Source organism: Oratosquilla oratoria, chromosome 23, assembly GCF_046742065.1.
Source record: "Oratosquilla oratoria isolate Oo_2021 chromosome 23, ASM4674206v1, whole genome shotgun sequence".
In the NCBI taxonomy this organism is placed as follows: domain Eukaryota; kingdom Metazoa; phylum Arthropoda; class Malacostraca; order Stomatopoda; family Squillidae; genus Oratosquilla; species Oratosquilla oratoria.
The window spans coordinates 55,774,699-55,789,698 of record NC_134799.1 but is presented as its reverse complement, the minus strand read 5'-3'; the positions used below and the strand labels follow the sequence as shown (position 1 = coordinate 55,789,698).

The 15,000-nt window shown below is 43.0% G+C and overlaps 1 protein-coding gene across 1 annotated transcript in view; it reads left to right on the top strand.

The window, feature by feature from the left end:
* Positions 1 to 15,000, top strand: part of LOC143038124 (uncharacterized) — a 588,663-nt gene that overhangs the window by 544,869 nt on the left and 28,794 nt on the right. The window contains exons 52-56 of the mRNA XM_076207122.1: positions 6,335 to 6,619; positions 9,774 to 9,950; positions 10,377 to 13,808; positions 14,128 to 14,230; positions 14,405 to 14,545. Coding sequence (XP_076063237.1) covers positions 6,335 to 6,619; positions 9,774 to 9,950; positions 10,377 to 13,808; positions 14,128 to 14,230; positions 14,405 to 14,545 — 4,138 coding nt within the window. The remainder of the gene's footprint in view (positions 1 to 6,334; positions 6,620 to 9,773; positions 9,951 to 10,376; positions 13,809 to 14,127; positions 14,231 to 14,404; positions 14,546 to 15,000) is intronic.

The window sequence follows — 15,000 nt, the reverse complement described above, 5'->3', positions numbered from 1 at the left end:
GCCTGCTAACAATGTTCCATTCAGTTTTGAACCTCGTATCGAAAAGGTAAAGGTGAGGTCTCTGCAACCTGCGCAGCAACCTGTTGCTAACCATGTTTCTTATGTGTCACCACCTGTAGTAAAACCTCCTCGTAGTGCATCTCCTAGATTGGGGACAACCTCCAATTCTGCCGATTTGAGCAAGTTCTTCTTGCGGAAGGATTTACTTCTTAGCAGGCTGTCTACGTTTAATGATACTGCGGAAGACTATGCTGTTTGGAAAGAGAGTTTCAAGGAAGTCGTGCAAGAGTTAGGCACCTCATGTAAGGAGGAAATAGACCTGTTAGTTAAGTACCTAGGTCCTGAGTCTAAAGAATGGGCCCGTACAACCAGAAACTCAAATGCCAAGAATCCAAACCTGGCGTGCAGTAGAATTTGGGAGCGCTTGGATGACAGGTTTGCTGCCCCTTCGATCATTGAGACTTCAATTAAAAAGAAGCTCGCCAACTTCTCTAGGATTTCACCTAGAGACACCTTAAGGTTATACGACCTGTGTGACATTCTGTATCAGATAGAAGCCTTGAAGGCTAACCCTGTATACAGTACACTGTTTGCATATTATGACGCCTCGTCAGGCATCAATCCCATTGTCGCAAAACTTCCACCCTGTATACAGAAAGCGTGGACTGGCAGAGCCATGAACTACAAGACTGCTCACGGTGTGCCGTACCCACCTTTCTCCTTCTTCATTGAGTTTGTGAAGGAGATGGCAAGGGTCGAGAATGATCCATGTTTCTCTTATCAAAGCCTTGGAGCCGATGGTTTTGTGAAACCAGAGAAGCCACCTCCCTCTAAGTTTCCTCAAGTACGTGTGAAGAAGACTGACACCATGTTGTCCAGTGGCAGTAAGTCGACCATGGGCGCTGACAGGTCTGTTGGCGCCGCTAGTCCTACCGAGCAAAGAAAGGCAGAAAAGGGAGATTTTTGCGTCTACCATGATGCCTACGTACACCATTTGGATTTCTGCAGGGCTTTTCGCACCATGTCAGTGAGCGAGAGGAAGGTTTTCTTAAACGATAAAGGAGTGTGCAACAGATGTTGCAAAGGTAACCATCCTCCTTCCAGCTGCAAAGAGAGAACTTTCTGCAAACTCTGTAAGGCCCATACTCATGTGACTGCCTTACATCACGATGAACCCAGGTCGAAGAGGAGTTCGACTCAAGCGGTTACACAGCATGGAAGGGAGGTTGCTCAAGATAAAACACCTCGCTCCCCTGTAGTCAATCAAGTGCCGCTTCCAAATGTTCTTACCCCCATAGTAAAGACTCAGGGAGGGGAGGATGCTGCGGTCAATTCCAAATGTACCTTGATATGCAGTAACCCCACCTCCATGAGTAAGTCCTGCGCCAAGACCTTCTTGGTAAAGGTCTATCCTGAAAGTAAACCAGAGCTCGGAGTGTGGTGTTATGCCATCCTAGACGATCAGTGCAATTGCTCTTTAGCAAGGTCTGAGTTTTTCGATTTGTTTGACAAGCTGAGCAAACGGGTTTCATATCGTCTAGCTACCTGTGCAGGTGTAACGGGCGCTTCTGGGCGCACCACCAAAAATTACACCATCGTGTCTTGGCATAACTCACAAGAGGTGCATATCCCTCAGTTAGTGGAATGCGACAGCATTCCCAGTGTAAGAGAAGAGATACCCACCCCCGCCATAGCTCGTGGTTATCCCCATCTGTCCGATCTGGCCGAATGTATTCCACCTCTGGTTCCTGAAGCTGAGATTCTACTCATCATTGGTCGAGATGTGCCTTCAGCTCATTACATTTTTGACCAGAGAATTGGACCTGTCAATGCCCCTCTAGCTCAACAGACCAGTCTGGGTTGGGCAATCATTGGGGAAGTGTGTCTCCATGGCACTTGTAGGCCTCCTGTCATTAGCAGTTTCAAAACATCCTTTGTACATGATAGACGTCCCTCTATAGTCGCACCATGTGGTAACCAGATTCATGTTTCTGAAGTAAAGGATGATTTGTTCAAGGTAACCAAAGATGATGACAAGGCCGCCCTGTCGATTGAAGACAGGAAGTTCTTGGATGTTATGAACTCAGAGTTCCGCAAGGATCAAAGTGGTCATTGGGTCGCGCCACTGCCTTTCCGTCCCAATGTTGTAGCCACCAGTAATAATAGAGACTTTGTGTGGCACCGCACACTGTCTCTCCATCGTAGTCTCAGCACAAAGCCGGAAAAACGTCAGCATATGATGGCCTTCATGCAAAAGATGTTAGATCGTGGGCATGCTGAGGTTGCACCACCATTGAAGTCTGATCAGAAGTGCTGGTATCTTCCATTGTTTGGGGTGTACCACCCTAAGAAACCTGACAAGATCAGGGTTGTGTTCGACTCTTCTGCCAAATCCAGAGAGTTCTCCCTAAATGATATGCTGATGTCAGGTCCTGATATGACAAACAGTATTCTCGGGATTCTTCTACGTTTCCGTCAGGAAGCTGTAGCAGTGGCAGCTGATGTAGAACAGATGTTCTATAATTTCAAAGTGAAGACTGAGCAAAGAGATTATCTCAGATTCTTCTGGTACAAGAATAATGACCCTGATGAAAGGTTGATTGAGTATAGAATGACTGTTCACGTTTTTGGGAACACGCCATCTCCCGCCATTGCCACCTATGGCTTGCGTAAGTCTGTAGAAGATGCCTCTCCTGAAGTTCGCTATTTCATAGAGAACAATTTCTACGTGGATGATGGGTTAGCATCTCTGCCAGATGCGGAGACTGCTTACAAGTTAATCCAAGACTCTAAGTCAGCACTTCAAGAAGGAGGACGCCTGCGCTTGCACAAGATCACTTCCAACAGTAAGGAAGTGCTGGAAAAGTTTGCCACCAGTGAGCTGGCTGATAACCTTCAGGAGCTGAACCTAACTTCTGACTCTATGCCTATGCAGTCTAGCCTGGGCCTCTTATGGGACATCCAAAGAGACGTTTTCGTCTATAAGTTCATGGATTCAGACAAGCCTTCGACAAAAAGAGGGATACTGTCTGTTGTAAATAGTCTGTTTGACCCCATGGGATTCTTAGCTCCAGTAATAATAGTGGGAAAACTACTCCTAAGAGAGATAACCAATCTAAAGTGTGGTTGGGATGAACCCATACCAGCTAAGATCCATACCAAATGGTCCAGATGGCTAACGTCCTTAAGGGACCTCAAGGATATAAGCATCAATCGTCAGTTTGCTAGTATTTCTTTGTCTCAAGCTCACAGGATAGAGCTTCATACCTTTTCAGATGCTTCCAGAGTAGCAGTAGGAGCTGTATCATATCTTAAGGTTTTCAGTGATACCAAAAGCTACCAGGTGTGTTTTGTGAGGGGACAAGCTAAAGTAGCTCCCAACCATGGTCATACTATTCCCAGGTTAGAGTTGTGTGCTGCAGTGATGGCAGTTAATCTCAGCAATTCCATCTCGGATTGCTTGGACAAACCCTTAGACGCAAGACATTTCTATTCTGATAGCATGATTGTCTTGGGCTATATTCATAATGAAAGGCGTAGATTTCAGGTCTACGTGAGTAACAGAGTAGACCACATTAGGTCGTCCACCGAACCTAACCAATGGCATTATGTACCTACAGATTGTAATCCAGCAGACCTGGCTACCCGTGGTCTTGAAATAACCAACCTAAATCAGAGTGATTGGTTGTCAGGTCCCTCAAGCTTATTTGAGGATGTTGTATCCACCAGTGGAAGTTTTCCTCTTGTAAGCCCTGAGACAGATAAAGAAGTAAAGGTATCAGACTACACAATTGAGTCTGAACCCCTTGTTAGTGCAAACAAAAGCAATGTAGAGCCTGCAATTGCGTCATTAGCTCAGAGGTTCTCTAATTTCTCCTGTTGGAGGAGACTTGTAAGAGCGGTAGCTCTCCTTAAGCATATAGCCCGTTCTTTCAAACAAGGTAACAAGTGTTGTTCAGGTTGGCATATATGCAACAAACATAAGTCACCCGATCAACTAGAAGATGCAGCCGATTTCATTGTTCAGACATACCAAAAGGATTATTTCTCGTCTGCCATGACTAAATTGCAAGGTGAAGTTTGTTTACCTCCTTCCAGTCCCATTGCATCTCTGTCTCCTTATTTAGACCAGAAGGGCCTACTTCGTGTAGGAGGCAGGTTGAGTCAAGGCGGTGATATACTTGGTATGCTTGCAAGGCCTATTATTATTCCAAAGGAATCCCACTTAGGCTTGTTGTTGATCCGTCACTACCATGAGACAGTGCACCACCAAGGGAGAGTGATTACAGAAGGAGCCGTCCGTACAGGTGGTTTCTGGATTTTGGGAGGGAAACGTACCATTTCTAAGGTCATTTCCAAATGCGTCACCTGTAAAAGGGTAAGAGGTAAGGTGTGTGTTCAGAAGATGGGAGACTTACCCGTCGATAGACTTACTCCCAATCCGCCATTTTCCTATGTAGGAGTTGACCTTTTTGGCCCCTGGCATATAAAAACTCGGCGCACTAGAAGTTCCTTCCTCGAAAGTAAAAGATGGGGCGTTCTGTTCACCTGTCTTGTTTCCAGAGCTATCCACATAGAGACTGTAGAAGAATTGAGTACTTCTTCCTTCATTAATGCCTTAAAGAGATTCATTTGTATTCGTGGCCCAGTTAAGATGATGCGTTCTGACAGAGGCACGAACTTTGTAGGTGCTGTCAAAGCACTGAACTTGCTTGCCATTACCGATGAAGGTGGTGATGTCAATAGTTTCTTGTCAAGTCAAGGTTGCACTTGGTTGTTTAACCCTCCTCATGCTTCTCACATGGGTGGAGCATGGGAGCGTATGGTGGGGATAGTCCGCAACATCATGAATGTGATACTGACTAACCATCACCCCAAGGCATTAACACATGAGGTGTTAGTAACCTTCTTTGCAGAAGTATGTAAGATCGTGAATTCCAGACCTTTAGTTCCTGTTTCCTCGGACCCTAGTAGTCCTTTCATTTTGTCTCCGTCCATCCTTCTCACTCAGAAAACTGATATTCCTGTAACTCTTCCTGAAGAGATAGATATTAAGGCAGTATACAAATCTCAATGGAAGCATGTCCATCACCTTGCTGAGGAATTCTGGAAGAGATGGAAGAAAGAGTATCTTTCCTCTTTACAACCCAGAAGAAAGTGGGTCAATTCCTCTCCAAATGTAAAGGTGGATGATGTAGTGTTGGTAAAAAATCAAGAGTGTCCCCAAGGACAGTGGCCCTTGGGTATTGTAAACAAAGTATTCCCTGGCAAGGATGATTTAGTCAGGAAGGTCCAAGTAAGAGTTGTGGTAAACAACAAAGCCCATGAATATGTAAGACCCATTTCTGAGCTTGTGTTGCTAGGTCAATAGTTTTGGTAATTTTTCCCCCTAGAAAATTAGGAAGGGAGTGTGCCGTTACGAGAGGTAACGGGGCTTTTTTATATGTCCGTGTATCCCCATGTTTACATATCTTTTTGTCGTAAGGCTCGTTTCCCCTCGGAAGAGGTTTCCAAGTTTGTTTTTCGTCATGTTTAATTTAAGTATGCTGCGAGCAGAAGCTTCGTCTGCTTAAGAATACTATCATTGTAAGTTGTCTGCAAGCTGTGCTGCAAGATAGCATCTCATTATTTGTACGATGTTCACTTAAAGAATTAGACTTAAGAAGGTGTGTAAGAACCGGTTACTGTGGGTCACCTCTAGGCGCCAGTCTTGGTCCGATCTAGAAAGATGTACACACCCCACGCCTAAACAAACCATGTAAGTCTTAAAACTCTTTGTATTTGAGGTTTAGAGTATTCTAGTGCAGCCTTTGTGATACCCTCTTCTTGGGTAGCCTTTAGCCTATAGTAATTGTAGTACTTTTTACAGTTTTTCATCAAAATCAACGTATTATCGAACGATGGATCAGATCTGCATTAAATACGCATCAAATATCCCCGTGATTCTATAACCTTCAGTCCCAAGTCTGTCTACGTCACGGACGCTATGATGTTGAATACCTATTTCATCTCCGGAGTCCCAGTCGATTCCGGCACATGTATGTTCTTTCTCGTCCATCAATATTCAAATTTTCTTAAAGACTTTATATCGCCCATTGCACTACTAAAAAAAAAGTCCAAAAGACTATAAACTAACCGAGCAAATGGGTCTGCCCCACATCTATCATAACTCTTACTTCCTTCTATTTCACTCTTTCCTTCCACTAAACCCCCAAATCCTCCCTTGCCTCCCTCTCCCCCATCTTATCTATCCTGCCCTCTAACTAACTAACATGATAGCAACCATAAGAGAAAAAAAATCTACCAACATTTACTTCACTTTTTGTGCCTTCAGGAAGGAGAAACCGTCTGTAGAGACCTGGAGTGTCCCCCACCACTCTGCACCCATCCGAGGGTGCCCAGGATCCCTACGTCGAGTACAGACATGCAGGAGGTAGAAGACGTGAACGAAGTGAGTGACTTAACCACCCCAGCGATCGAAAGTGAAAGCAACTCTACTGCTATTGATGATGAAATGGATGATCAATGCTGCCCCTCGTGTTCTGGCTGTTCCTACAAAGGAAACGACTACGAGAACGGCCAGAAATTCAGCTCTTCTTGCGACTCATGTATTTGTCAGGTAAAGAAATGTGTGTGTGTGTGTGTGTGTGTGTGTGTGTGTGTGTGTGTGTGTGTGTGTGTGTGTGTGTGTGTGTGTGTGTGTGTGTGTGTGTGTGTGTGTGTAAATATTTCAACATAGGTTTTGTAAAAATCTCGAATAATCAATTCCCTATCAAATGTTTATTTCTATTTGATGTTTTCCACGTTCATTTCCTCCTTATTTTCCTAATCTTCCTCAATTCCTAATCCATCCTTATCGCTAATTAGGAGCTCCTATCAGCTGAATAAAATCATCTGGCGGCAGACAGGAACAAATGTACAAGTTGCTAACAGCAGTGAAAGGAATAAGAATCGTATCTTAATTTTTTATCAGTATGGAGTGCATTTCACACTTCTAAACTAGTTTCTTTTCTTGATGCATTCAATCTTCTTACCTCCAAGGGAACCCTTCTTTCTTGTCACTGTTCTTTTCTCCCTTCACCAGTTACATCATTTCTTCATCTGAAATTTTCCTTCTTATATTCCTAATCCACCAAAGCCAGTAACATTACAGTCAAACGAAAACTTGAGGTCCAAAACCACAAGTTATCGCAAATAACGACCGTATCTTCTCAGAGCAAACGATTAATTAAAGTTCAACTGGAGAGGTTTTGGATTTCTTTATCTTTTGTTATTTCGTGTATGAAAATATTACTTAGGAGAAGTTAAAACACTGAAATGTACGTTCCTAGCATTTTATAGATTTGATTTTATCCAAATAGCATAATCTTAAAAGTGCCTGATAGCAGACGAAGTTTTCAATGTCGTAGTTACATTTTCCACCGTTAGGGCATACTGATGACGTAACAGCTGTTGTTTACATTCTTCAACATGGCCAGCACACATTACGAAAGTGCCTTCACATCCAGTGAAGAAAATTTATCGGATTTGGATGCCCTTTCATGTTCCAATGTGGGTGCGGTACAAGGATACCTGTAACAATACATATATATATATATATATATAAATATATATATATATAATAGACTATATACAAATGCATTTTATGAATTTACAGCAAAATGAATCATTGTAAATTGGTACTTTTATTTATTTCAGGCTGTACAGGTATATTGCCTATCGTAATTTAGTAGAGTTGTGTTGGCGACGATTGGGCAAAAAAAAATCGTCTGACCCTTCCAGTTTGTGCCAGAGACCGAATTAGGAACCGAATTAGAAAAAAAAAATGGCCTGCAACAGATGGACATTACACAGGATATAAATATCTTCAGCGATGACTTTAGTTCAGATTCTTGGAATTATATTCGGAGTACTATTTGTCCTTGGTATATGAAAATAGTTAACTGTGTTGGACGATTAAACCTGGACCTTTGTTTCTAGATGATGTCAGACTTCTCTTGTTTTTCATATTCAGAACAGACTGTTTCAGGAACTTTCATAGCGGACTGAAGTTTGGCATCTCTTGCAATTTTGTATGATGGATATTCAGAGCGCAACCTCAGTAATTCACCAAGTAAAATGTATATATATTCTGTAAATACAAAATGGAGATTTATGGTTTGTACATTTTATTGTTTAGTTTGTCATATTATCAGAACAGTGCCAAAAATGGAGGCAAGTAATTAATTTAGGATTTATCACATTGCTGTAGTAGGAAGTCCTATGCAGTTTCACAGTCTGGATGCGATATGTAGCACAATAATTCTTCATACATTCACCATATGTTAAATCAACCTTCTTCTCCTTCGCCACTCCAACACACATCTGCTTTAGCTTCGGGATAAGATATAGCCCATTGCGCCTCTCCATTTTTTTTTTTTCCAGTTTTCTGTTTTTTACACGAATTTTCATTAAAATGAAGGGCAGCAAGTAGTAGTCTGAATGTGGAAAATTAATAATGATCATTTTCAATCACCATGCGTGCATTTTACCATTTTCAATGTGAATTCAGCCCCTTTGTTCCTGAATTACCGTAGTGAAATTACATCAAGATATATTTTAAATTACATATGTACTTGCCTTCATTTCATTACTTTATAAAAAGAAAAAAAGTGCTGGGACTTGGGAGCAAAAAAGCACACAGCCTTGTGATATGATTCCAGCGCTGATGTTTGTTGACAAGGTGAGAGCTGACCGATATCCCTGAGAAGTGCTTTCTGCGTTATCATGAGCTCAATATCTTTGTGAGTTTTTGAACCTGAAAGCAAGATGATAAGCAGGCTGTTGTGTGGTCAACGATTGCTAAGCAGATGTACATCTATGAAGCAAGTGCAAAGCTAAAATCATGGTGCAGTGTTGGTAGTAGCTACTACTCTCCGTCAACCAGTTCTACATGCCAATTCCTTGTCAAACGCTTTAATAGACTTTGTATTATAATTTACAAGAAACGCCAGGTTCACACTGTCAAAGACTGTTAAATTTTATTACATTGTACAGGAGAACGAAAATTTGATCAAATATTTGACATTGTGAACTGGGCTTATTACCTTCTTTCAGTCATTCCCTATCGTAAACGGCCTCGTGTAGACATTTTGGATATATTTCAATATGGCCTTCGTGCTTGTTGACAAGGCTAGGGTCCCGAGTGTACTGTTCTTTTTTTCAAAATGTTTCGAACAGTTTAGCTTTCAATCCAGGCTTCCATGACTCGTGCCGTCTGCACCGAATGATCCAGTCCTTTTTGCGAACAGGATCTTTCGGAAAATAATGAAAATGAAGTCCATCCTCAGCAGAAAGTTTCGTCGAATCACTGTTGCAATTTGCGGCGACACAATAAACCATTTTCGAACTAAATACTTTATCAAACCTTGCTAACACACGAAATATGACAGATCATTGATCAAGTTGACAGTGCAGCATGACATTTCATAGTGCACGCATATGGCATGCATCAGAATGTAAACAGCGAAATTGACATCACATCCGATGGAGCGTTACGAGAACAGCCGAAGATTGGCGAAGGAAAAGTTCGTCTGCTACCGATATTTTGATAGGCCTTCTTATCACATTGCATAATAATTAGGATTTATTTTTGCATTTTCTTTCATCAAAAAGTGACTAAGTCATACATCTAGCAAATATTCACCACCTCTTTGAAAACCTCCTCAGTTGACCTTTAATTGACGAGTATAACACTAGATAACCTTCTCCTCCTTTCTTCTCCCTCTCCCTAGTTAGGGAGCGTAACCTGTGGACCTAGATCGTGCCCCCCTGTGTCGTGCCTACATCCAGTTCAGCCAAGAGGTTCCTGCTGCCCATCGTGTCCAGGTTGTGTTTTCCAGGGCCATCTACTCCCCGTTGGGTACAAGTTCATACATCCAGAGGAGCCCTGTAGTCTGTGCCACTGCCAGGTGAGGATGGGGTTGAGGAAGAGGACATGGGGCAAGTGAACGAGTGAGTGTAATTAAATAAATGGGTGGGCAAGTGAGTGCAAAGGATTACAAAGGATTACAAAGGTGGAGCATGCCGACAAGAGACTTTTTGGTCCATATCTAGGTCGGATGCGAAAAAAATCATAATAGTAATAAATGAATAAATAAAAACTATAATAATAGTAGTAACAAATAAAATACATAAATAAACGCATAGGTATAGTTAAATGATAAACAGAGTTCAACTTGATGAAATAGATTATCATTTGTTTATAAATGTGTTTGTGTGGAGTAGTACTACAATAGTAATGATCGTTAGTAAAGTATTTAGAATAATTGCACATTCCCCCTGTTTCTACAGCAATTCTGATCATTTTTGACCACTACGTTCTCCCGCCCTCACAGCCTGACGAAGAGGTGACCTGTTCACAGTTGCCGTGTCCCACGAACATTTGCAGCAGTGACCAGGTGCTCAGCCCTCCTTCGGCAGGAAAATGTTGTCCTGTATGCTCTACAAAACCTCTCAGGAACCTGGAGAAAGGAAAGGATGCAGGTTACGAGATGAATGAAGACAATAAGGACAATATTCCCCATCATATCTTTGGTAAAGATGAAATAAAAGGTACTGGGAGGACAGAGACAGAAAGGAGAGACTTTGAGAAGGAAAGATTAGGGAGTGAACATATCTACGTATCACAAAGTCCGAAAAACATGGGGGAACATAGAGTACCCGTCGAAGCAGGGAATCAAAATGAACTTGACAAAGTGGTTGTTGCAAGTACTGTAGGAACGCTTATAGATTCAGAGGACAATCAGGAAGACTTGGGAGGTAAAGACGAGTTTGAAGAATCCCGAGGGTATGGCACACTGGATAATAAGAGGGATGAGGAGGGGAAGAAAGAGGCGAAGAATGAAGATGAGCAGGCCCTCCTTTCAGCGCTAGAAGACTCAAACCAGGTCTTCTACATATTCGATGGCGATAAATTCAAATTAATCAAAGGACAGTTGCCTGAGAGTGACACTACAGACAGAGTCAAGAATAAAGACACCGACATCAGCAGTCAGGAAATGGTTGACAAAGACGTTGACATTAATGTTCCTGGCAAAGTGCCTGGTAAATCTAAACTTAAATTCAAAGTCAAATTGCGTGTTTCTAAAGTCCCCGGTAAAACTACGTCAGAAGATGAGAACGAGGAGGACGTAAGTCCGGATACTTCCTTCCTACAAGAGGTTCCCCTTATTGTGAAAAACTTCAAGCCCGTTATTTTCAAACCTGGCTGTGACAAAAACAAAACAAACAAAACCGTATCTAAGGAAGGAAATGACTATGGTGACGACAATGATGATGAGGATGATAGTAACAAGAATGCTGACCATACCGGAAGGAATACTACAAAGAATGATATTGAGAAGGAAGCAACTAATAAAGATCTCATAAATGTATTGGAAGGTCTCATTCTTGAAGCTGATGGTCGACAAAGATTCAGCCCCGGAACTGACACACAAACAAGTGGTGACCATGTTTCTGAGGCTTTGAGTCCAGGCATAGAAAATGAAATACCAGGCTCCATTGACACCCTAGGTCACGATAAACACACTTACCCAATTCCTGCCCTACAAAAGAAAAAGAGCGATGATGCTGAGGTGGCGTCGCCTTGGTTTAGTCAGTCTCGAGCATCTCTGACTTATCAAAAGGGGACATCACGTGTTCCAGACGCCACACCATCACAGCAACCGCCAGAATCATCACCAGTCCTCACACATTCCTTAGTCAACCTGGTGGCCGCTCCTGAACAATATGTGGTCAAGGAAAACGCTTCTCAAGCATATGCACCTCGACCGTCATCTATAACTCCACATTCTACCTCTGAGGTGGAGGAGGAGGCAGAACTACCACGAACGCCTCCTGCCATTCACGATCAATTCTCAACGTCGTCTTCGATCTTCAGTCAGGTTCACAGTTTACCGGAAATTCTGACTAACAAGTCAACATCGCCGCAGTCAGTTAGATCGTCACCTTCATCAACCAGCTACGGTTATTTCAGTCGTTACCCTATTGCAACCGTTGTGGCACCGACGCCAATGAGTTCGGAAAATATCGACGACACTTCCTCGTTGAAGAGAACGCATGGAATTATAGACGACAAAGATGAAGACAAGGTAGAGAAAGAAATGTCGAGAATAGCGAGTGAAATAAAAAAAGAAGGGAAGCAACCGGTGCTTAAGGAAAAAACAAAGGAACAAGAGGCAGAGAAATCGTATAGAAATAAAATGAAGGTGGAATTGACGGAAGAAACGGATCACACTATATCGGGAAAGGAATCTAAGGAAAGGAAAGAGCCGTTCTCCATGGTCCTTGAAGGAGAGACATCCCAGCGGCCAGCCGAAGTAGCGGCGGGAGGAAAGGCAATGGAGTCTCTTGCCAACGACATGACGTCATCTAACCTTGTCCGCCTTCCTTCGGCACCATCTGAGACAAGAACCCATTTCTTCACACCAACTCCTACCGTCGCGGATTTCACAAACCCCGTGCCTGAAGCAGAGACTACGGCGAGGACTACATCTGCAACCAAAGGAATGGCCGCATTTGCAAAAGAAATTAAATCAAAATCTGAGGCTGTAGCCGAAACTGAATTCAGAGACGATGCAGCAACTTTTATATCCATTACAACCACACCTGCAACTCTAAATTCTACAGAGAATAGAGAAGCAGCATCTAACCATTATATTCATCCCACAACTACTACAGACATAATGACAAATGTAGCTCAAGCAACAACACCCATTACTACTGTACCTGATGCATCCTATAGGGAGTCTGTGATTCCTTCACAAAACAGTTATTCCCAACACATTTCTTCGTATTCATCATCATCCTTTCTACAATCCCCCACCCCCACGTCATCACAAACACATACACCATTTTCGTCACTATCGTCACAACCACTGTCAGAGCCGTTTTCAACGACCCAATCACCTTCCCACTCAGATGAACTTCTTTCAGTTTCACCTGACTCACTATCATCGCCAGCACTCCAGTATCCCCTGCAGTCACAAGGCACAGATGCTCCAGTAACGGAATCATTACAATCACCATATTCACCATCGACAACAGCAGCAGAAGCCACAACACCTATTACTCTTGCATCTGATGCATACCTTAGGGAGTCTGCGATTCCACAGACCCAACATCCCCATCATACTACTTTACATTCATTATCCTCCTCTATACAACCTCCCACGCCCATAACATTACCACAAACATCTGTATCAATTTCGTCAACATCGCCACAACCGCTTTCCTCAGAGTCCTTCTCAACAACACCACCACCATCTCATTCAAGTGAGCTTTTATCAGTTTCTCCTAACTTAATATCATCGCCAATACTCAAATATCTCCTGCACTCCCAAAGCACAAAACCTTCACCATCAGAATCACAACAACTATCACATTCACCGCCAACACATTCACAAGTATCACAGCGGTTAGAACCAACGGGTCTACCACGCTCATCGCCGCATCTACAGGCATCACAGTCTCCACATTCAACAGCAGTGTCATGGTCACCAACACCATCAGAACCACCACAAACTTCCCAGCTTCCAACAACGTCAAAACCAACACTCTCATCCCTTGTGACGGAGCCAGTGCAAACAAAGACGACCGAGATACTTGAACTATCAACACCAGCACAGTCGACAGAGACTTCAGAAATGCTGGAGAGGCTTCAGCCAACTCGACACCCAACCACTTCAGAAGAACCACCGTCGTCAGAGATGACCCTTACATGCGACCAACTACCCCAGCAGGACCCATGTCTCAATTGCACCTGCCAGGTAAGTCCTATTCAATTATGTGAAGGTTGCATCTCAAGTATAATCACATATGAGAATCTGTATGGATTATCTTGCCGGATGAGCTCGCTCCTCTCTCCCTTCCACTGGATGTATATGATTGGTACGTGGCAAGGGGTGTATCGGATGCCTACCAATCACGCTCTTTCCATAATTCTTTCCCACCAACTAAGTTATTTGTAGGGGGGGGGGCGGAGAAAAAGGTGTGGCACATCTGTCAATATAGTCTGTACAGAGCATATCAGAAAGCCTGTCTACTTATATATTTTCCTGTCTTTATTCGACCAATCACATCTTTCAGGCCGACGGCGTCTGGACATGTGAAGCCACCAGATGCAATGATTTTCCTTGTCCAGAACAAGAAATCTATATCGCCGAAGGAGAATGTTGCCCAAGATGCGCAGGTTGAAACTAATTAAAATGAGCATTTTTTTTTTCTGGCATATATGTATAATAGTAGATAGGAACATAAGTCTATAATCCTTGATACGCCGATGCTTAACAGTTCTTGATTGAAACATACACTAATTCTAAATCAATATATTCTACATAGTCCTTATTTTTTCTTGTCTGTGCAGGCTGCGAAGTAGAAGTTGGTACTCAATCCCGCCTCTACGGAGACGGAGAGCGGTGGTCGTCTCCGGCTGATCCCTGCGTCAGCTGCGTCTGCCGCAGAGGCGTCCCCGTCTGCGAAGAACTTCTTCCGGACTGTCGAGCAAGTAAGGTTGTAGTGTTCTGTAGCCAACACGTGTAGTTACCCCTTTAAGACTCGTGACCACCAAGCACAGGACAAACCTATGGTCACCCCTTAGAACATGCGTTCAATTAATTTATATTGATATAGATAATAATATTCACTCCAGCAACTCTATTTCATTTGTAAATACAATAAAAAATACTACAAAATAGATGAAGTTGCTGGAGTGAATATCATTATTTATATCAATATAAATTAATCGAACGCATGTTCTAAGGGGTGACCATAGTTTTGCCCTGTGCTTGGCGGTCACGAGACTTAAAGGGGTGACTACATGTGTTGGCTACAGAACACTACAAGGTCATGACGGGCATGGGCCTTCGTGCTTAAACAAGGAACCTGATTGTGTACGTGATAACCACTTTGGTGGTGGTTGTGGTGGTGGTGGTTGTGGTGGTGGTGGTGGTGGTGGTGGTG